This window comes from Hippocampus comes, unplaced genomic scaffold, assembly GCF_001891065.2.
Source record: "Hippocampus comes isolate QL1 unplaced genomic scaffold, H_comes_QL1_v1.1 scaffold73, whole genome shotgun sequence".
Lineage (NCBI taxonomy): Eukaryota > Metazoa > Chordata > Actinopteri > Syngnathiformes > Syngnathidae > Hippocampus > Hippocampus comes.
This window is the reverse complement of record NW_017806238.1, coordinates 705,857-728,165: the sequence shown is the minus strand read 5'-3', so window position 1 is coordinate 728,165 and position 22,309 is coordinate 705,857. Positions and strand designations below refer to the sequence as shown.

Here is a 22,309-nt window from a genome sequence, read left to right as displayed (position 1 = left end):
TATATATATATATATATGAGTGTGTGTGTGTGTGTGTGTGTGTGTGTGTGTGTGTGTGTGTGTGTGTGTGTGTGTGTGTGTGCACGCTTCATGGCGCACTTGACAGTTTGGTGGGTAAAAGCAGGCTTTATGCCTGCTGGAACCACGTCTCCGTCTTGGTGCAGGTAATATTACGTTATTTTGGTGAAATTGACTCTGCTGCAGGGGCAAAATACGTTTCCGTTTCCGCCATGTCAAGGACTGTCGACCTCTCACGTGGCGATTTTTAAAGGGGGAGGAGCCGATTTCTATTGGCGGCGAATCACATCGTCTGTGCTTACTCCCATGACGATATAAAACACCCATTCAGAACTGCGCCAAGCCAAAATAATGTCTTAAGTGCAGATTTTAACTATCTCGCATCAGCCTTGTGATGGTAAAAAAAACAGCCTTCAGAGTAAAAAAAGTGTTGCACCACTTGACTAGTGTAGCAGTGACCTCGACTGTAGCTAGCAAGCAAACTAGCGTCAAACGAGCGCAGTTGCCTTTTTTTTAATTGTCCACAGTAGAACTCCCAAAACAAAGTCCTATTACAGTGAGATACTACCCTCTCCACAAGATCCAGATATATGACAGTAACACTGACTTTCTTATCTGACATTTACCTTTCTTACTTGAAAAGCCAAAACAAAAGATTTGTCTACATATCGGCTCCAAACAATTTATACGTGTGCTGATTAATATACGGTTTGTCAAAAACATATTTCTTCAAAGGCAATATGGTAGAGGTGTAATTTCAATGCACTGCAACAATAATAGCAGCAATTCCACTGTGATAAGGAATTCGGACAGCTTCTTCACCATATATATGCAAACAAGGGCTTGTATTGAAATGTTTTACACACAATGTTGAGATGTGAGTGGAAAGTGATTAATAGGCGGGAATGATATTGGTGTGGGACCCACTGGAAAACATTCCAAAATCCCCAGACTTGGCCTTGTAATGAGAAATGTAGCAGAGTTGATTTTTAACCCTTTCAGGGACAGCGGTTACTACAGTGGACAACTTGTCATTTATCAGGTTCCAGAGTGTGTGAAAGGGTTAATATCCCTTCGGGGATCAGAATTGGTATCGTCAAGACAAATATTATTTATACTTTGAAATTGGTGAAAGCAGCACAGAAGTGTAAATTTGGCTAAAAGAAATGGTTTGAGTACCGTATTGGCCCGAATATAAGACGGTGTTTTTTGCATTGAAATAAGACTGAAAAAGTGGGGGTCGTCTTTTATTCGGGGTCTCGACATTATACCCATTCACGACGTTAGATGGAGCCAGATATCATTGAAGCGATTGCTGAACTTGACTCCCCAGGCCAAAGTGAATGAACCCCTGCCACGAAGAATAAAAATAAAAATAGTGGTAGCACGAAGAAGAAAAATTAAAAAATAGCGGTAAGAATGAAAAGAAAAGAAAATAATAGAAGAGATAACAGAAAATGGAGAAACGTAGTGACAATCTGGAGAAAAGTGGGTCGAAGATTGGCCAGGTTAACCGGCAGCTGAGGAGAAGTTATGATGTCATTTACATTTCAAAAACCAGAAGCCGTTCATTTATGAATGTGATTGCACTTGATGATGCATTTGAATGAGGCAAAATAACATGCTTTTTCTCTCAAATATATTGCTAGAATCATTTGTTTCAGATGCACTGTAATTATTTTCTGTATAAAAATTAATTTGGTGTTCAAAAAGTCTTTTTTCAAACTTGAGTCTTGAAAAAGAGGGGGTCGTCTTATAATCAGGCCCGTCTTATATTCGGGCCAATACGGTATTTTTTTTTTAACTAAAGTGGACACATCAAGTATGACAACACAGTTTAAAAATATGTTTTGGGGATTTAAGGATGATGACAATGTATGCTTCACAGCTGTGCATATGTAAAAAACATAACCTCAAAAAAAAAAATTAGGAAGTAAAAATCACATCAACGTGGCACACGCCAGAAAAGTTGGCCCGATAAGTTTCGACCACAAAATAAATAAATAAACCTCATGTACATCTTCATATCCTCATCAGGCTAAACGGAAACTCGAGTTTCTGTAAATGCTTTTTTTGACGCCCACGCCGGCAGTCATGCTAATTGTGACGAGGGAAGCAATTGATACCCAGCAGCTGCATCCTTTTGGCCAGCGCGCTACTCTCGGCCATTCATCTCTGTCAGCCCTCCCACCTTCCGCATCCTCCCTGAAAAAAAGTGCTGGCTGCCTTGACCGTGACTACAGGCCGCGTTGGCTTTTTTTTTTTTTTTTTTGTCGCGCACACATGGCATTGAAGTGCACCCCGGCGGCGCCTTCTGGTCAAGCCTAGTTTGACTCGTATTCCGTGCAGGCGCGATCGCCGAGTGCCACTTGACATGGCAGCTGGTTGGGCCACAGCCACTATGCGTCACTGCCTCGCCTGAGGGCTCGCAGCAACATCTGCCCTCACAATCGGAAATGGAGCGACGCCAGCCAAACATTTCCGTGCCACCGGACAACTAACTCTGCTCGGCTCCGCAATCATCCTCTTTCTTTGGGCTTTATCTTGTCTTAATGCCCCTCCTTTTGGAGCCCAAAAGCGAGCCATTAGGAAGAGGCTACACTGTCATTTTCTAGCCCCAAAAGGCTACGTTGGAGAAATCCGTCAATTGGCCTGCTGATTACACGTTGTGATTGACAATGTCGTGGCGAAAAGAGGAAGAGAAGCAGGTGTTTGATTGAGAATTAAGACATGTTCTTTCTTTTCGGCGTATTGATTGGCAAGTCTCAGCTGTGGCCCTCTCGCTCTCGTAAATAGGCCTCTATTAGAACGACAGCGATCCAACTCAGTTGTTCATATCTGCGCTTCGCTGAGTCTCTATAGTAGTCTTCAAATGCAACGATGCTCCTGCTTCCCCTTCAAACTCTGGACACTGGCAATGGGGAACAGGTTCCACTTCACAGATGAATAAACAACAGTGGCGATCTACCGTATTGGCCCGAATATAAGACGGCCCTGATTATAAGACGACCCCCTCTTTTTCAAGACTCAAGTTTGAAAAAATACTTTTTGAACACTAAGTTAATTTTTATACAGAAAAATATTACAGTACATCTGAAACAAATGATTATAACAATATCTTTGAGAGAAAAAGCATGTTATTTTGCCTCATTCAAATCTTAATATCTGAACATTTAAAGATGTAAACTAAAGTGTAAATTACATCATAACTTCTCCTCAGCTGCCGGTTGACCTGGCCGATCTTCAACCCACTTTTCTCCAGATTGTCGCTACGTTTCTCCATTTTCTGTTATCTCTTCAATTATTTTTTTCCTTTCTTTCTTACCGCTATTTTTTATTTTTCTTCTTCGTGCTACCGCTATTTTTAGTTTTATTCTTCGTGACAGGGGTTCACTTTGGCCTGGGGAGTCGAGTTCAGCATTCGCTTCAATGATATCTGGCGCCATCTAACGTCGTGAATGGGTATAATGGCTAGACCACGAATATAAGACGACCCCCACTTTTTCAGTCTTGTTTCAATGCAAAAAACACCGTCTTATATTCGCGCCAATACGGTATTAGAGTCTCTAAGGCACACTATTTAATGAGATCCACAGCAGGATGTGTAGAAAAAAATTGTCAGGCTTTATAAAGGCAGTACTTCAGCCTTTCACTGAGTAGCAAAGTGCCAAATATTTCTCCAACGTTGAACTGTGCGATGCTTTGTGGGGTTGTTCACCAATTCGTTTGCAAAACAATTCTTCATCATTCCAAAATTCAAAATTAAAATGTGATGAATCCAGAGTCAAAAAGTCACATTCGTCCAAATTTTATCGCCCACTTTTATTCAGATTTCTCTCTGCTTTTGGTGGCAGCTGGACGAAGCACAAGTGAGACAAACGAGGGGCTTGCGACATTTGATAAGGTTTTAAGATGGCTGTTGGACATTTGTCGAAACTTCGAGGCATTACTAAAATTGAAAACATCACTATGTCACCAGTGTAACTGCCAATCAAAGATCTAGAAAGCTGCACTGTAATAATAAATTTGGTTTATGCCGACGGCCTGGTGGTCAAGTTGTTAGCGCGCCGACCTCACAGTGCAGAGGTTGTGGGTTCGATCCCGGCTCGAGCCTTCCTATGTGGTGTTTGCATGTTCTCCCCATGCCTGTGTGGGTTTTCTCCGGGTATTCCGCTTTCCTTCCCCATTCCAAAAACATGCCTGGCAGACTGATGGAACACTTTAAATTTTCTCTCGGTGTGATTATGAGCTCAAATGGTTATTCGTCTGTGTGCCCCCTGCGATTGGCTGGCAACCGGTTCAGGGTGTCCCCCCGCCTACTGCCCGAAGACAGCTGGGATAGGCTCCAGTACCCCCCGCAACTCTTGTGAGGATAAGGCGGTTCAGAAAATGGATGGATGGATTGATAGTTTATGCCGAAAAATTTTGAAAAAAAATCGCACCCTCCAAAAAAATGTCTGCTCATTTACCCTTTCATGCACCCTGTAACCTGAAAACATGCAAAGCCGTCCACTGTCATGACCGCTGTGCCTGAAAGGGTCAATGATAAAAAATGGAAATGGAATGAAATTACAAATTCTGGTTTAGTGTAACAAAATCCCCTTGAGGGATTATACTCAGTGGTCTTAATTTATTTTTGCTTTTTTTTTAATTTTTTTTTTTTTTAATTTACCGGTATACGGCTTCAGCTCAAATTCACCAGTGACCCCGATACAGAGGAAACATAAAAACATTGATGAGTGGACGTATTTTTTAAATGATTGTCCTGTCCTGACAGGGGTGTCCAAACCCAGCCCTCGAGGGTTCGCTTGTCCCTCGACATCGTTTTGATGTCTTCCTCCTCCAACAGACCTGATTCAAAAGGTCAGGATCGTTATAGGCCTTCTCCTTAGCTTGCTGACGAGCCGATCATTTGAATGAGGTCCGTTAGAGGAGGGAGATATGTAAAACCGGCAACGACAGCAGCCCTCGAGGACCGCAGCTTGACGAGATGAAATTCAATCAAAGACCTAAACATGCAAGTTGTTGTGGATGGTTTAGTCGTGCATCATTCAAAGATCATTCAATATGTGTCTTGGATGCATTACCATTCAATTATAAACTTCGATTCCATTGGATATGGTCCGACTCACTTCAAGAAAGTGAGATGCGTTGAGTTTGCTGTCATTTGACTACATCTAGACGAGTGTTGGGACCTATAATTAGTACATGAATCATTCCGATGGGGCAGCACGGTGGACGACCAGTTAGCACGTCTGCCTCACAGTGCAGAGGTGCGGTGTTCGAGTCCAGCTCCGGCCTTCCTGTGTGGAGTTTGCATGTTCTCCCTGTGCCTACGTGGATTTTCTCCGGGTACTGCAGTTTCCTCCCACATTACAAAAACATGGATGGCAGGCTGATTGAACACTCTAAATTGTTCCTAGGTGAGAGTGTGAGTGTGGATGGCTGTTGGTCTCTGTGTGCCCTGCGATTGGCTGGCAACCAGTTTAGGGTTTACCCCGCCTACTGCCCGAAGACAGCTGGGACGATAAACCAATTACAAAATGGATGGATGGATGGATCAATCGGATGTCCATGTTCAAACTTTGAACTTGCTATGAATTTCACTTTTGCATACAGTGAAACTCCTCGACAACGAAATCATGTTTGCAGCAAGACATTTTCACAACAGGGGATTTTTCACTGTAGCAAACTTGATCTCAGATGTAAACACATGCACACACACACACACACACACACACACACACACACACACACACACACAAAGGTATGTGTACTCTTTATTTTTAGAAGTATGAGCATACACTTATTTGACACTTCATATAGTCAGTGTAGAAAGAAAAAAAGGGAAAGAAATTGCGAAATTTACGATCAGCATTCACTTTCACTTACATCAATTTCTTGGATAATGTCTTTAATTTGCTTCCTCCGTCTTTCATTTTGATCACTTTGACCCTCTCTTCCAGCGTCAGAGCTCTTGTCTTCGCTGCTTGACATCCAAAGGTCCGTTTTGTAGCCATTTTAGCAATGCAACGTTCTTGCTGCGTCTGAAACTAACAATAACAAATACTTCCTGGACTACTGCGCATGTGTAAACCAGTGTGGTGGTTACTGTTGCCGTTTCCGAATGAAGCAGTGGAGGTCGCTGTTGGATTAGACTTCGTTGTAGTGAATCTCGTCGCGAGGCAAGAGCAGAGAAAAAGATTTCGTATAACGCAACAGGTTTTTTTTTTTCGTTGTATGGGGGCAGGAAAGTGGGAATGGTGTTCATGCATTAAGAATTTTTCACACTAGGGGGTATTTTCACCCATGTAGGTTTCATTGTAGAGGAGTTTCACTGTAGTAAATTCATGCTGGAGCATCCGGCCCCTAAAAAGTAGCCTATATTTTCCTTCCATGCCGCCACAATGGAATTACGCCACCCCCTTGTGATTTATCCCCCTTGTTCAGGCTCAACATGTCATGCTGGGCCCATGAAGGCTATCTGGACCATTCAGCGCAGGATCTCATCAGCCAGGCCGGCTGAGTTATGGCCAACATACAAGAGCACACCAGTGTTGTAGCAATAAGGCTGCGTGGGGATTTATTCAAGTCCCATCCTGTCTTTTCTTCTCTCCTCCTCTTGCCACCCGCTCTGTTCTGTGACCAAAAAAAAAAAAAGTCTCCTATCTATCCCGACCTCGGGACACACACTCAGCAATACAGCGAACTTCACTCACCTTGTCTCGCCTCTGCTCACAAGGCGGGCAGATGAACGGGGGACAAAAGCGGACACCAGCAGTGAAGCCCGTGTTAGAAGCGCTGTTCTTACATGATGCACCTCGAGTGACGGATCACAAATAGTGGGAGCTAATCCAGCAAAGAGGTACCGGTGTCTTTTTCTGAGGAGAAGGACACTTAGTAGTGTACAATCTTCTTGGGTCACCGCTTACAAATGTAAATGAACGTAAAGAAAGACATTATATAATTCACGTCGTCATTCTTCATTATTGCATAATATAATAATTATTGTTGTGTGGAATGATATCAGCAATCCGCCATTGAATACTCTTCATGGGGACTGCATTTCTTTTTGAATTAAGTTCCAGTAAAGGATCATATAAATTACAGAAAAGGGACACGCATACTATCATCTGTCCCTTATGGTCAGGTAACAATGGACTGAATGGGTAACAAATCATCCAAAGCGGCATTTAAATCCACTTGGGTGTAATTGAATCGTTGAACAAAACATTTTTGTGCCATGCTGCAAATTCATTTGTCCAGAAATATTCGAAACATATGCTTACATTTCACTGTAACCTACAGTCACAACATTAAATGACAGCTGTTTAACACAAGACCAGATTGGATCTCATTTGATGATAGCCGCATTGATCGAAATGTCACGCCCAGTCAAGTGTGATGAAGAAAAATTGCAATCTTTGAGCTAAGGAATCCTACACAGAAATAACACAAGCAATTGACACCAATAAATAAATGGAAACAGTGTTCCGTATATATATCCACGTATGCATGCACGTGCCCTCTCGTGGTCTATTTTCTGCATTCAAATAATACGGAATATGCAATTTGAAACATCCGCCTTTCCAAGTACATCGACTGTAAACACTGTAAACTGAAAGAATGCAAGGTTGTTCCTTGAATTGAAAACAAATGGAGCTGTGGTGCTGTGATTGTTTCGTGTGTTTATTGACACACCACAAGTTAGCTGCCTGACAATCAGAACGGGTGTCTATTTTATCAACGTTAATTAAATCTGCCACGGTATAACATAATGGACAGGTTTCATGTTGGTTTATTCATCCAGCAAACATATTTGAGCCAATAGCGATCATAGTTTTTTTTTCTTCAAAAGGTGTCTTTTCAATCAGTTAAGTGTTCTTTCTCTCTTTTTTTTATAACAGGGGTGTTGTTGTCAATTACTCATTCGTTTTTTTACTTTGAGTACTTCAATTGGCAACTATCTGCGCTAACAACACGAGCCGATATCGATTGCACTGATCGGCTCATCGGCTTCCATTCGCAAGCGTCAAAGGATCAAGCGTGAAGGACTCGATCCCAGCTGCCGTAAAGCGCTCAAAAATGTCGCATTACCTCAAAAACACAATGATTTTCAAAATCTTCAAAACAATGGCGATATCGCGCGGGCTTCTCTCTTGGTTTACTCGCCATTTTTTTTCTATGAAAGTGAATTCTTAGTAAGAAGTTCAAATAATATGTCGAAAGAAACCACGATTATTATGTGCTTGATTTAGCAAAAAGCGAACACATTTTCGACGTCTTCTTGCTTTGACTCGTCTATTTGCATTTGAAATGTCTTTGCCTGCCCCCCCCCTCCCTCATATCGCTACTCGACCCCCACCCCCTTGAGTGAGAACCTCTCCGCTTGTGTCGGAGGCGCGCGATATAAAGCGCAAAGCTCCCTTGTGTCGCCTCCACAGCGGAGCTTTCAACATCACCAGCAGCCGGACAATCAGAAGCTGACCCTGCACCCGACCATGACCACCGCACTCTTTTTCACACCTGGATTAACTCTCAAGTAACTGTTTGAAGCTCGACCCCTTAATCTTTAAAACACACCGCCAGCCGCTCTTTTTTTTTCTTTTTCTTTCTTTTTTTTTGTTGCATCCGTCCTCGCCTCCTTCCATCCCTTTTCAAGCCACAGCCCGCGGTTATGGGTTTCGCCGTGTTCTTTTTACCCCGATTACTTAAGAACTTGACCGTGCAGTGAGGTAGACGCCGGGTGGATTTATGGTCCGAAGAGTTGCAAAGAGCATCCGAAGGAAATTTGTGGAACTTTGAGCAGCTTGGAGGATGCAGGGGACGTGTCGGTGCGCCGTGTTCCTCCTCACGCCTGTACTTTACCTGGTGAGTTGAACACTTGCACACTCTGTCTGGACAAAACTTTTCCACTCCACGTTTTTTTTTTGTTTTTGTTTTTTTGTGGAAGTATCATTCAAGATAACATTTGCTACTTTCATGTCACGTCAGTGTGAGGTAGGGAGATTTGTCTGAGTTGAAGTCGTCTGTCTCATTCGTTAAAGTCCGGCGGTGTCTCCAAAAAAAATTAACGTTTACCTTTTTATCTTACCTGCATGAATAGATGCTTATTCGCACCCTTTTTTAATCGTTCTTATTTTTATATATATTAATTTGATACTATTTTGGATAGTTTTCGAAAGTGTGTAAGGATATGCGTCAAGCGGAAGCGTCCATTTGCATTCAATGCAAAGCGGAAGTGTAATAAAATGTCCTATTTTTCAAGCACCCAAACTTTTTTTTGTGTGTGGGGAGAATACACTCACAGTAATAACCTCAGGACAGAAGCGATGTCAGACCGTCTCACGGGGGCGCCACAACAAACCAAATGTCGATATCGGTTCCCCTCTGCATCAACAGACAGAGGAAACGCCAGAGCAGATTAGATTAAAATCCCGTTGTTCGTCCTTTAAGGTTGATATTTTATTTCATTTTATTTTTTCAGAAAGTATGACAGAAAGCCCAGTCCGTCATTGTAAACCTATTTGGTGGAGTTTAAATCGCCTGGTAGGAACTTGTAGAATTATCGAGGAAAGTCACGACAGGCTTTAATTCACTGGCAATACAATTTTAAAATCCCCAAATGTAATTGTGGTTGTTTTTTTGTGTGTGTGTGTGTGTGTGTGTGAATTGTGTGGTTGTGTCTGAGGATTCACGAATTAAGAAATCGGTTTTCTGTATTCTTCTGATTAGTATTTAGATTTAAACAAATTCAATAATAACCTGTGTTTCGTGCATGCATAAAACATGTAGTACGGATTTATACATGACTGTTATTTTTTTTTCTATACCCCCATTTTTAAACAGCCTTAAAAAAATCGATAAAATTTTGCCATTATATGACACGTTTATTAATTAATTAATATAATTAAATATAATGTCCTAAAGGGGGTTTTTGCTCTACAGTGTTCGAAAGCGTATTGCCTTTTCACACACCCGCAAAATCATTTTAGAAAAACTAGTTTAGATTTGTTTCTGAGGTTCACTGCACGTTATTTCCAGGCATTTCAAATAAGACTAAAAGGAACAAAAATATCCCCCCCCCCCAAAAAAAAACAAAAAAAACCCATACTTAACAACCCTGAAATAAGTGTAGTTAAATATAACTGTACACTCGTGTTTATAAGCGCACAAACTCTCTCTCTCAACTCAACTGTATTTATAGAGCACTTTCAAACACACACACACACACACACACACACACACACACACACATGCACAGAAGGAACCCGGTGTAGAGTAAAAGGAGCCTATTGTGCTGCACGGGAACAGCCTGCCTTTTTCGCAGCGAGGATTAATCCTGAACTTTGATGGTTTTAATTCATGTTAAAGACACTTGTCTCTCCTTAAGCCGCTTGTCGGAGATACGCACCTTGACCCCGATAGCAGCTCAAAACCCAGGTACAGCCAGAGCAGTCTGGCAATCAGAGTGCTTCACTTATGGGCTCACTATTAAATAAAGAAGGCTCATTATTCCTGGACATCAAAATCCTTTCATGGTGTTGCCAGGATTTGGCCCACGTGACTATTTATTTACTAATTACCACACCAACGAAGAGCAGTTCCGATTTCAGACTTGATCATTGCTATATTTTATTCCTTGGTATAATTTCCAATATGAAGTGCATCTGCAAGTGAAATTTCAGTGTCAAACCCTTTTCTGGTATAGTTGAGGAAAGCGATGCCATTAAAAAGTGAAATCATTGGAACCCTTTCAGGGACAGTGATTACTGGAGTGGACAGCTATTCTCATGTTGTTTTCTCTTATTTTAATTCATCTTAATGTCACAGTTGTGCATCAACCACTACAATGGACTCTTATGTGTGTTGTCATCCATTGCCATTATTTTTTCATACCTAAAGACTAATAAAGAATCCTAATGTAGGATATTATTATTTGTGCATGAAAAGGTTAATGTATTTATTATGAAGCCACTATTTTTATTTTTGACGTCTTTTTTTTTTCTTTCAACCTTTCAAATATACCGTAGCCTCTTATCACAACCTAATCGTGAATCGAATTTTAGGCAGGACAATATTTTTGCATTATCTCATGATTGTCACGTAGAAAGTCAAGATTTAAACAGAGCGTCTTCATCACTGACCATCTGTCATCCAGATGAGGAAAAGAATAAACTCAAGCACCGGGAGGGGGTCTTTATTTGCCACTGCGCCACTGTCATTGGGCCCGGGGGTGTGGTGGGGGTGGGGGGCAGTGACAGAAACTTACATTCAATTGTTATGATCAAACTGTGCAAATGTGGCCTGCGGAACCAAGCAGCCAGCACAACATATGCCGGCGGGGGGCTCACACATACAATACTTCTAAAGCAACGTTCAGATGACAGGTCCCCCCTCCCACCACATCGTTCCACTCCATTTCAGATCAAACGACACAAAGAGTATTGTGCTTTATTTATGCTATTCATTAACTCTTTTACTGGGTTACATATAAATAAGTAAATAACATGCCACTTAATAATATTCATTCTCATTCATTGATTCATTCATTCACACTCAGGTGTCCAGATAAGTTGATTGTGTAAATGTCAAGTTAGAGGCTATATATATAGTGTGTGTGTGTGTGAGTGCGTGTGTGTGTATATGTATACATTAACCTTGTTAGAGGTACCGAACCCAACCAGTTCAATTGTGAACTAAATTTCCCGCAGCACTGATTGGACAAGCGATGTCATGTGATCATCTGCAGCCAGCGATGGCCAAGCGGGCGTGTCATTACTAATTGACATGTTGAGTCAGGTGTGTCTTACCCTCCATGGCAGAAGTTCCATCGAACCTCTGAGACTGATTCACCGAACCCTGAGGGTTTGATCGAACCCAGGTTAAGAACCACTGATATATATACACACACACACACAATTTTCCGCCCGCATCAAGGTGCTAATTCGCTGCAGCATGAGTGTGTCACTGTACACCCCAAAAAAAAAAAAAAAAAGCTCTTTCTATGAACTTGAAAAAAAAATATGAAAAGAATTTCCACATCATGAAATGGTTTCCTTGAAGCAATTGCATTGGTTTGTCTGAATGTGTTGGGGTTTGGTCAACCTCATTGATCATTTGGTTCATTTAACTGAATTATGAGGATTCGATCCAATTTAATTGACTTGGGTTTGATGAACCGAGTTTCTTCAGGGTAGTCCAGTTTATTGATTCAGGTTAGGTTTCTTAAACCAAACCCAGGTAAAATTTATACCGAGAGAGTATACTCAGAGCAAATCCAAAACGAGCACAGGCGGAAATTCGAGATCCACACAACAAGGCCGGATTTGCACCCACAACCTCAGACCTGTGAGGCAGACGTTTTTCATCGGTCATCCACGGTGCTGCAAGAAACATTGTCACGGCAAACAGTACATTTGTCAAGTTTTTCCAGCACTGTCAGATTGATTTGAATTACTGATTACCAATTCCATGTCATATTTAAAGAAATGAAAACAGGCAGCCAATATCATTTTTTTGGGGAGTGTATCCTTGTATAGCCCTTATTCAAGGCTGACTGCTCAAGTGAGCCAGCTGGATCGTAATGCCAAACCCCCCCCCCCCCATCTGATATAATGGACTTGACAATATGAAGACAATAAAACATGGAATTTTAACGATGCGTGATAAAGGTATAAATCCAATTTAATTTGCGCTTCCGGCTTAAGCTGACAAACAATTACATGACACGCAAGCGTATAAAGAAGATCATCTTAACTTTGATAACAAGTAACAACGTGCGAGAGGTGAATATTACAGTAAGTCGGCTTTAGACACACACACACACAGAAAACAATGCGACCTTTCGAAGCAAAACAAGTCACAGGGCACTTGAGTGCAACTCAGGAAAATCTACAATCTTAATTTACCTCGCAAAATTATTTTGCTATTTCGATCGTATCGGTCCACACATCTATAAATTTACCATCCACAAAATCTGAACAATACACATTCTTAATGTATGCAGCCTACAGTATTATTCACCGAGAAATGAAATAAATACAACCCAACAAAATAACATTAAGCGGTAATGAAAAACAAAACCAAAAAAAAAAAAAACCTTGATGAAAGTAATAACGCATGTATCCTCATGACAAAATAATCAGCGAGGGTGTTCCAGTTTTGCAAATCACATGATCTGACAAATGCCTGCTGGTACTCCCTTTAGCTAACGCAACTGCTGTGCCACCAAATGTAATTGTCTTTTTTTTTTTTTTTTCTGTTTTTTTTTTTTTTTTTTTTTTTTAGTTTAAGTTTGCATGTTAACCCTTTTCAGGGACAGCGGTTACTACAGTGGACAGCTTCTCAGGTTATCACGTTACAGGTTATCATTATTGGAGCATAAATGGGTTAAACTTTCAGCCCAAGTGCTTCTCTTTATCGATGCAAAAATCTACGGGGAAGCATTTGGAATTGATGCATCAAGGTGACTCCGGCTTGTTAAGTGCTTTACACCACGTGAACCCGTAACCTGTGCGATCTGGTCTCTGAGTCCGAGTCCATCTGATCTGAGGGCTGCCTCCCCAGAGGCATTCACACCCACCCGCAAACCAGCCAGAAACAACATTTGACCTTGGTTGGCTGGCTATTAAGTCAATGATAATAGTAGTCTACCTACTGTGGAGAAAGAAATCAGCACTCTAAGCTCCCGTCTTTGTTGTTGTTGTGTTTTTTTCCCCGCATGCATCGTTGCGAGGACAATATTTCACGTCCAGATGGGGGGCAAATGAGAAAAATCTGGCTGAGATTTGGATCTCTGAGGGTTGAATCTCCTTGTAAATAGAAGTCAACACAACTGTCTGGTAGCAGCCAGCGTCTATGATTAATGACGCTAGCCTCTATTCTCTCATCCGTTAGCTGTTCCAGATTTTCAATCGTGTTCACAGTTCAAAGGTCAGAGATGGAGCTCACCGTTGAAGGGCCGTGTTAAAAAAAAAAAAAAAAAAATCTCAGTCAAGCTATGACCCAGGTAGAGAGGCTCCAGAAAGCTCGCTTGCCGATTTCCCCTCACTGCAATCCTTTTATGGCTAAAGCGTATGGCACCTTGATAACGCCACTTTGAAGCAGTCTCTGAAGGCGGAAAACCATGAGATAACCTTATCGCACCTTCTTTGCATGCCCAGGTATTCAAGTGACTCCGGAGTCTGCCTTCTTCTCACTTCTTCGAAAGCTGAAGTGACGCAGCGCGTTTTTTTTTTCCCCAACACTTACATTGATGTTTGTATTCAAATAAAAATAAATGAGCTATTTTTTTATTGATGGCCGTTTAGCATTGGTCTCGACAGCCAACATCCCTGCATGAGAAACAGACAGTGCCAGAGTGGGACTCAGTTTCAACCTCAGTTCCCAACTTTTGAAATGAAAACATTTTGAGCCTTATCACGACAGTGAAACTCCTCGACAACTAAATCATGTTTGCAGCAAGAAATTTTCACAACAGGGAGTTTTTCACTGTCGCAAATTTGATCTCAGATGTAAACACACACACACACACACACACACACACACACACACACACACACACACACACAAAACGTATGTGTGTACTCTTTATTTTTATTCCTATAGTGCATAAGTATGAGCATACATTTATTTGACACTTCATATAGTCCATGGAGAAAGAAAAACGGAAAGAAATTGCAAAATTTACGATCAGCATTCACTTTCACTGACATCAATTTCTTGGATAATGTCTTTTATTTTGCTTCCTCCGTCTTTCATTTTGATTACTTTTACCCTTTCTTCCAGCGTCAGAGCTCTTCTTGTCTTAGCTGCTTGACATCCATTAGTTCCGTTTTGTTGCCATTTTAGCAATGCAGCGTTCTTGCTGCGTCTGAAACTAACAAAAACAAATACTTCTGGACTACTGCAGATGTGTAAACCAGTATGGTGGTTGCTGTTGCCGTCTCCGAACGAAGCAGTAGAGTTCACTGTTGGATGAGACTTCGTTGTACTGAATCTCGTTGCGAGGCAAGAGCAGAGAAAAATATTTCGTAGAACGCAACAGGGTTTTTTTTTCGTTGAATGGGTGGCAGGAGAGTGGGAATGGTGTTAATGCATGAAGATTTTTTTCACACTAGGGGGTATTTTCACCCATGTAGGTTTCGTTGTAGAGGAGTTTCACTGTACTGCCCAAAGACAGCTGAGATAGGCTCCAGCACACCCCCGCGGCCCTCTTGACGAGAAACGGATTAGAAAATGGAAGGCTGGAGGGATGGTGACTTTAAAATAGCTTCCCATTCGCTCCAATGATATTCACATTGTATTTGATTGATAATAAAAATAACCGTTGAATGTGCTTGCGAGCTCACAATCAGCTTTTATTTGAGCAAGTACGACCACATAAACAGCTGAAATGGACAAACAAAAATGGGCTAAAACACTTCATTCCGAACAAGGCAGATTTAGCAAATGCTGTTCCACTAGCAAACATTTACGCCGCTAATGTCTGATTTCCTGTTAGTGTCTTGTCCAGGGGTAACCAAGACAACCGATGTCTTTGTGCACCAAGATACAAGAAACACGGTTAAATGTCCAATTTCCACTACATTAGCGCTCTTATTTGGAACCGACTCACTCCACTTCCACGACACTACCTAGCGGACTGACGCTAACGTTGCGATGGCACAGAAGGCTTTTAAAATGTTAGGCCTTTTGAATGTGTTGTTTCATACTCGGAGGAGGTATTATATTTATGGTGCTGTTCTTTCTGGTGGTGTATTAAACACTTGTGACTTCGTGACATCCTGAGTAACAAAAGCGATGTGAAGTACTGAATGTAGAGTGAGTGAATGGAGATTGAAATGTTGCCAATGCACTGCATTTGCTGATTTTAAAGTGAGTCCGCGGGCCGGAGAATGTTAATGTGCGGGTTGGAGTGGCGGCCCCAAGCAGTGTGTATTTAGCAGATTGGCCCACCGGGAAATTGCCAGAACGTCCAGATTACCAATCTGGGCCTGGAAACAGATATTAACGATTATGCTATTATGCATCAAAACGTTTTTCTTCCAAATGTGTGAATTGCTGAAAAGCGTCACACTAATGCTCTCTCCGTATATATTTGTAACTGCATATGATAGCTGCTTCATTTAATAACCTCCATTAGGATCATTTGGGTCAGGCGAGACCAGGAAGATCAAAGTATTAAGAGCACAGCAAAATTATTTGGTCAAGAGCGGCGGAAAGACACACGAAACGCAGCATGAGTTCTGGCACTGACTGAGTTCAGCAATCCAAGAAGTGGATTTGCAATGGCCCCCGTGATGGATCACCTCGCTTTCTAACCTGATGACTGGCTCGGCTGACCAGTGAAACAGAGCAGGTTGAAATATTGCACTCCCGAGGGGAGGATACGGAGGGCATCGGGACAGAAGGAGAAAATGTTTCCCTCCACTGCCTTGGCAGCGTTGCTTCTTCCATCGGAATGCTGCCTACCGCTCAGCTCGACAGCCAGAGCACCCAGCGGTGGGAATCCCAGCCATGGTCCCCTTTTTTGATCTTCCTTCACTGTTATGTTACAGTGACTGGCCATGCAACGCTTGTCACCGCACCGCACGGACATATATGGATGACTTGAAGCAAACTGTAAAGAAAATATAAATGATTGACGAGCGCGTTAAAGGGTAACCCAAAACTAAGACGAGTGTCGTTCACTTCGGTGTGTACTTTAATGCCTTGGCTGACCAAAAAAAAAAATGGTTATAGCTCATTGCATGTTTTATCATAAATGTTTGTGTTCTGTTGTTGTGTTTTATTCATCCCATGTGTTTCACTTACCGGTACTTGTGTTTAATTTCATGACACCGTAAATTAAGGACCGTACAATTTTGACTCCCCTAAAAATGTCATTCTTTATTCAAAGCACATTTGGATTATTAGTTTTATTACATTATGCTCATTCTTAATTGTTTCATTTTCGTTTCACTGGCAAGGAGACAGCAATGTTTATTGGCGTCTTTATGCTAAATTGTAAGTAACTCAGACAGATGGACATTTTTAAATGCAATTGATATACCGTATTTTCCGCACTATAAGGTGCACCGAAAAACATTCAATTTTCTCAAAAGCCGACGTGCGCCTTACAACTCGATGCGCCTTCTTTATGGATCAATATTCTGATTTCTTGGACGTAGTATTGTAAATGTTCTGTAAAGCGCTTTGTTGCAGCTGCAGCGGTTGTGAAAGCGCTATATAAATCAAGCTGTATTGTATTGTATTCCCTTTAGCGAAGCTCCATCTAGTGGCTGCATAGCGCAACCATAGCCACTATTGTAACTTCTATTTTTTGCGCCTTATAACGCGGTGCACCCTAAATATGAAAACAGTTTTAAAATAGGCCATTCATTGCGCCTTATACTCTGAAGCGCCTTATAGTGCGGAAAATATGGTACCTAAATTTTAGGACTTAGCCTTAAATATTTCCGGGAGTGCTGAATAACTACTGAAACGCAAAAATAGGAAGACTTTTTTTTTTAACCGTTGAATGACTGTCGTATATTTTCAGCAGAGACAAAAGATGCCATGTCCCGAAACTACTTCACAATTTGCAATCGCCTCAAACCAGAAGAGGTAAATCCTAAATGCCTCAAATAAGTCTTAATCTATTAAGCATACAGATCTCCCATCGTCCTTACTGGGTTCGGGTTAGAAGAAGCTGTTGAACACACAGGTCAACACACTGATCTGTAGACCGAAGAACACAACACCCTGGCCTACAGTTGTCAGAAAAGAGATGTGTAGAAAAGACCAGCTTTGTTAATTTAGTCACTTTTCTCCCCTACCCCCTCACTAAACTTTTGAGCTCCTCAAGCGATGATGTTGAAGTATCCTCGAGCAGACGTTGAGCACCTAATCGCTCCTGATGATCATTGTGCAGAGAAAAGCTTCTTACATCACACCATGAACAAATGAAACATGACTTGAAAGCCAGTTGAAAGTTTCTGAAAAATTAAACAGTTAATTTGTACTCATCTTTAACCCTCTTACTTATTTCCCCCAAATATTTCTCAGATCCATGCAATTGATTTGAGAAAAAAAAAGTCAGACTCCAAAAATGACTTGCATATATCGACTCAGCTTGGGGGGGGGGGGGGTCGTTTTTTTTTCATTGAAAATATTAGGAAGACGAAAATGGCCACAGATGCCCTGGGGCAGGCTGACGGAAGCGTGGCTGCCAGTGTGTGCCTTACGGCCCTTCTGACCACCACAAAACGTTCACACCCAGCCGTACACCAGTGTGAGTGATGCGTCTTGCCCAAAGACACAACAACACGTGACTAGGGCAGAAAGGGATTTGAGCTGCCAACCCTTAAGGTTCCTAGACGAGCCGCTGTACCTCCAGAAACACGACTGCCCCACATACTGTACAGCTGCTGACATATCAGTTCGAGAATAACAACATAACCAGCCAATGAATTATTTTTTTTCCTTTGTAACATTTTAAGGGCGTTAAAGTATGTTTTTAATATTGCAGAAGTAAGATGTAAGTGTCAGTCATGCTTTAGAAGTGCTATAAAATGCGGGTATAAATGCATTCCAATAAAAAAATCATTTTATTAGTAGTGTGGAGTTTGCATGTTCTCCCCCTGCCTGCGTGGGTTTTCTCCGGGTCCTCCAGATTCCTCCCACTTTCCAAAAACGTGTATCAGAATCAGAATCAGAATCATCTTTATTGGCCAAGTATGTAAAACACACACGGAATTTGTCTCCGGTAGTACAGGCTACATTAGTATCATCAAAAACAAGCAACTACGATAAACAAAGGACATGACAAATAAGTATGGAAAGACATTCCGTAATGTAAGGGTGCAGTTGTAAGTTGGTACCACCCAATGACAGCTGTGACACAATGTGCAAAGTATCAAGCAGAGCTAAAGTGATCAGTGGTAGAATAAAATAACACAGGGGTGTCAAACTCATATTTGTAGTGGGCCACGTTGTAGGTACGGTTTACCTGACCGGGCCATTATAACTTATGACTTCTGAATTTTGTGAAACTGTATCAATCTTTGATCACCCCCACACATTACATATACAGTGCACAACAAATTGGTGGATAATTACTTTTGAAATCAGAAGTCAAGAATAATGGTTAGTTCAGCCATTGTTTACATTGGTGTAATAAATATGTAATTTACGTAATGCTTGCAATATCTGTAATGACATATTACATATGACCATTTTAAATTTTGGTTCAGACTTTAGTAAGCATCATGGAAAAGTTGGCATACTTTATATGCTCTCGCGGGCCACACAAAATGATATGTCGGGCCAGATCTGGCCTTGAGTTTGACACCTGTGCTCTAACAGTTGTGCAGTTGGTGCAGATAATCATTGCACTATTTTAAAGTGACCAGTAGCAGTATTTGTCGTACAACATGTCTGCAATTGTGCAGATGTCCTTGAGCACTTTAAAGTGTCCGGTGCTGTGGAATAGAGATCAGTGACAGTGGTTCAACTAAGTGTGGGTATGGCGGGTTAATGGAGCACTTATGATAAACGGACAGATTTACATATTATCGTGGCAGTGAGTGATTTAATTTAATTTATTTATTTTTTAATTTTATGACTTTCGATTTGTACTGGTAGGAGTTCTAACGTTTGAACGTACAGGCCTGTTTCGGGGAAAACGAAGTAGTGGTGCTAGCTGTGACAAAGCTCTTAAATAGTTTCAGCATATCGTCGATGCAATGAATGAAACATTCGTTGCAGTGCAGTTTCATTGCATTGCAAACGACAGCAATAAACACTTGAAATAATTATCGCTCGAAGTGCTAATCACAAGTGACTATTATCTTTGTGTGGCAACATTTTTTTTTCTCACAGCTATTGTTGTGGAACTCATTCGTTCATCCATGTGTACCTAATATTGTGGCCATTGACTTTATGTGGGTTACAAGCAAGTCTTTTTATGGAACTTAACATCTGATCAAATGCAATTTGCCACGTGTCAATAAATTGGAACTCCCCACGACTGCCTCGCTTGGATTAAAAAAAAAAAAAAAAAACGAAACAATTACATTTTATGAGAAAGAAACTCCCCAGGGATGAAGCATGTGAAGCACTTGATAAGAAATACAATATCTTTGCAAGGAAGGTAGAGTTTTCTCCAATCAATAAATTAGAGTTCAGGTCAATGTCCCCTTTTTAACCAGATGAGGCCTACATTGATGATTGACTCGGCGTCTCTGAGTCCTTATCACTTTCTCATTGTGGGGACATGACAGGGCTTATAGCAGCCCCTGCAGATGGCAGCTGTATCGATTTGCAGAATAACAATTCAATTTGGGGTCGAAGGACAGTTTCGCGTCTCAGGGGAGGGCCTGAAAAATAGCTCCGGGAAGCATGTTGGAGTGTGACAGCTGTCACTCAGGCGGGCTGAGAGTCGCCCTTCAGTGAGAGAAGGCGTCCCGTTTCTTGCTCTTTTTCACTTAGCCCTTCTCGCTGTTTTTCTCATCTGCCTCCCACTTTCTGCTTTATTAATTTACTCCGATGATAATTAAAAATGTCGATTTGAACTTCCTTCTAACCTGGCGATTTAAAGTCCTTTTCTATTCATTATTCTTTTGACCCTTTCATTCACCCTGTAACCTGCTAACATGCTAAGATGTCCACTGTAGTGACCGCTGTCTATCAAAGGGTTAAAATGACAATAACACCACAGGTAATAAATTCCGCGAATGATGATTTTGTTTCAACCTAAATCCAGATTGCATAAACAGAGATCAGATGACTCTCACGGTTTTTTTTTAATGACAAAGTAGTGTAAGAGTCACAATTAAAACAAAAATAAATACAAATATTTCTGAAACAAAATAATTGACATTGGATAATTGACATCGGGTAATTTCCCGCGGCACACGTGATGATCTCTCACGGCAGATTTATGTGCCCCCGACACACTGGTTGAGAATCACTGCTTTCGGGTATTCATTGTGTCATTAAATAGACATTAGAAAACAAATAATTAGTAGTTTCATGCTGTTTTGCTCGTCAGGACAATTGTTTGTAGAATTACATTAAAAACTGCGAAGAGTGAGATAAGGAACGATGAGGAGATTGAGTGCGCCATCGTTTGCGAACGTTAGCGTAACTTGAATTGATGTTCAAAAGGTTTATGTCACTTAATAATTAGAAAAAAATGTATTTCAATAAACGACGTCGACATTTTTTTAATGTGGTAATGGAATATCAACATAAAGTAGGTGTACAAAGCCCCATTTCCACAAATCCTCACTCCCGTGTTGTCAGTGTTAGCGAAGCGTGTCAAAAGGCTAATTCAAGATTAAACCCTTGTGTTACGTTAGCAGAGTTTTCAACTGTTTATTTATTTTAGATAGTTGAATATCTGCAGCATCAGCATCTATGGGTGTAATTAATTATACTTGCAAAACTGCCAGAAAATAATTTTATAGCAGCGAGAAAAAAAAAAGAAAAGAAAGGCATATGTAATAAGATCAGGGGTGCCAAACACCAACGACTGCTTGAGAGGGCAATCGCCCAAGACTGTAAAAACGGAGCCACCCAACTGCACACTGCCTGGGTTGATGACAAGAAGGCCGACAACTCAATGTAACTCTAGCGTGCGCAGGTGAACGTCAAATGTGTCATATTCCAAGGAGATGCTCTGCCCCCGCTGCCGTTCTGCAGAGGCTTGAACCCACTCAGCCAGATCATAACCAAGAGTGGCTTCGGGTACCAGTTCAGAAGTGGAACAATGATCAAGCCACCTCCTCTACATGGATGACATCAAGCTGTATGCCAAGAAGCGTGACATCAACTCCCTGATGCACCTCACAAGCATGTACAGCGATGAAATGTTGTCCTTGTAGCCTGGCCACTGGAAGAGGTACAAGGCACTTAGATCAAGACAAGAAAGCTCCTTAGAAGGGGGCCTTGGATTTGTGAGCCTTATGAGCGCTATCCATCCATCCATCCATTTCCTGATCCGCTTATCCTCACACGGGCCGCAGGGCGTCCTGGAGCCTATCTCAGCTGTCTTTAGGCAGTAGGTGGGGCACACAGAGACGAATAACCATCCGCGCCCAAACTCACACCTAAGGACAATTTAGAGCGGGGGTGTCAAACCCATTTTCGCCACGGGACACATTTTAGTTACCATTTCCCTGGGAGGGCCTTTTTGACTGATATCATACAAAGAAGTCAAGAATAACAGTTTATTCAACTATTGTTTAAGTTACTTTAATGAGGTGTTTGGCAACAAGAAAATGCTTACAATGTCTCTCTTATT

The 22,309-nt window shown here is 41.5% G+C and overlaps 1 protein-coding gene across 1 annotated transcript in view; it reads left to right on the top strand.

The window, feature by feature from the left end:
• Positions 1-8,392: 8,392 nt before the first annotated feature.
• nxph1 (neurexophilin 1) overlaps positions 8,393-22,309 on the top strand; it is a 35,068-nt gene continuing 21,151 nt past the window's right edge. Inside the window, exon 1 of the mRNA XM_019857304.1 lies at positions 8,393-8,889. Within this exon, the coding sequence (XP_019712863.1) occupies positions 8,836-8,889 (54 nt within the window). The 5' untranslated portion in view covers positions 8,393-8,835. The remainder of the gene's footprint in view (positions 8,890-22,309) is intronic.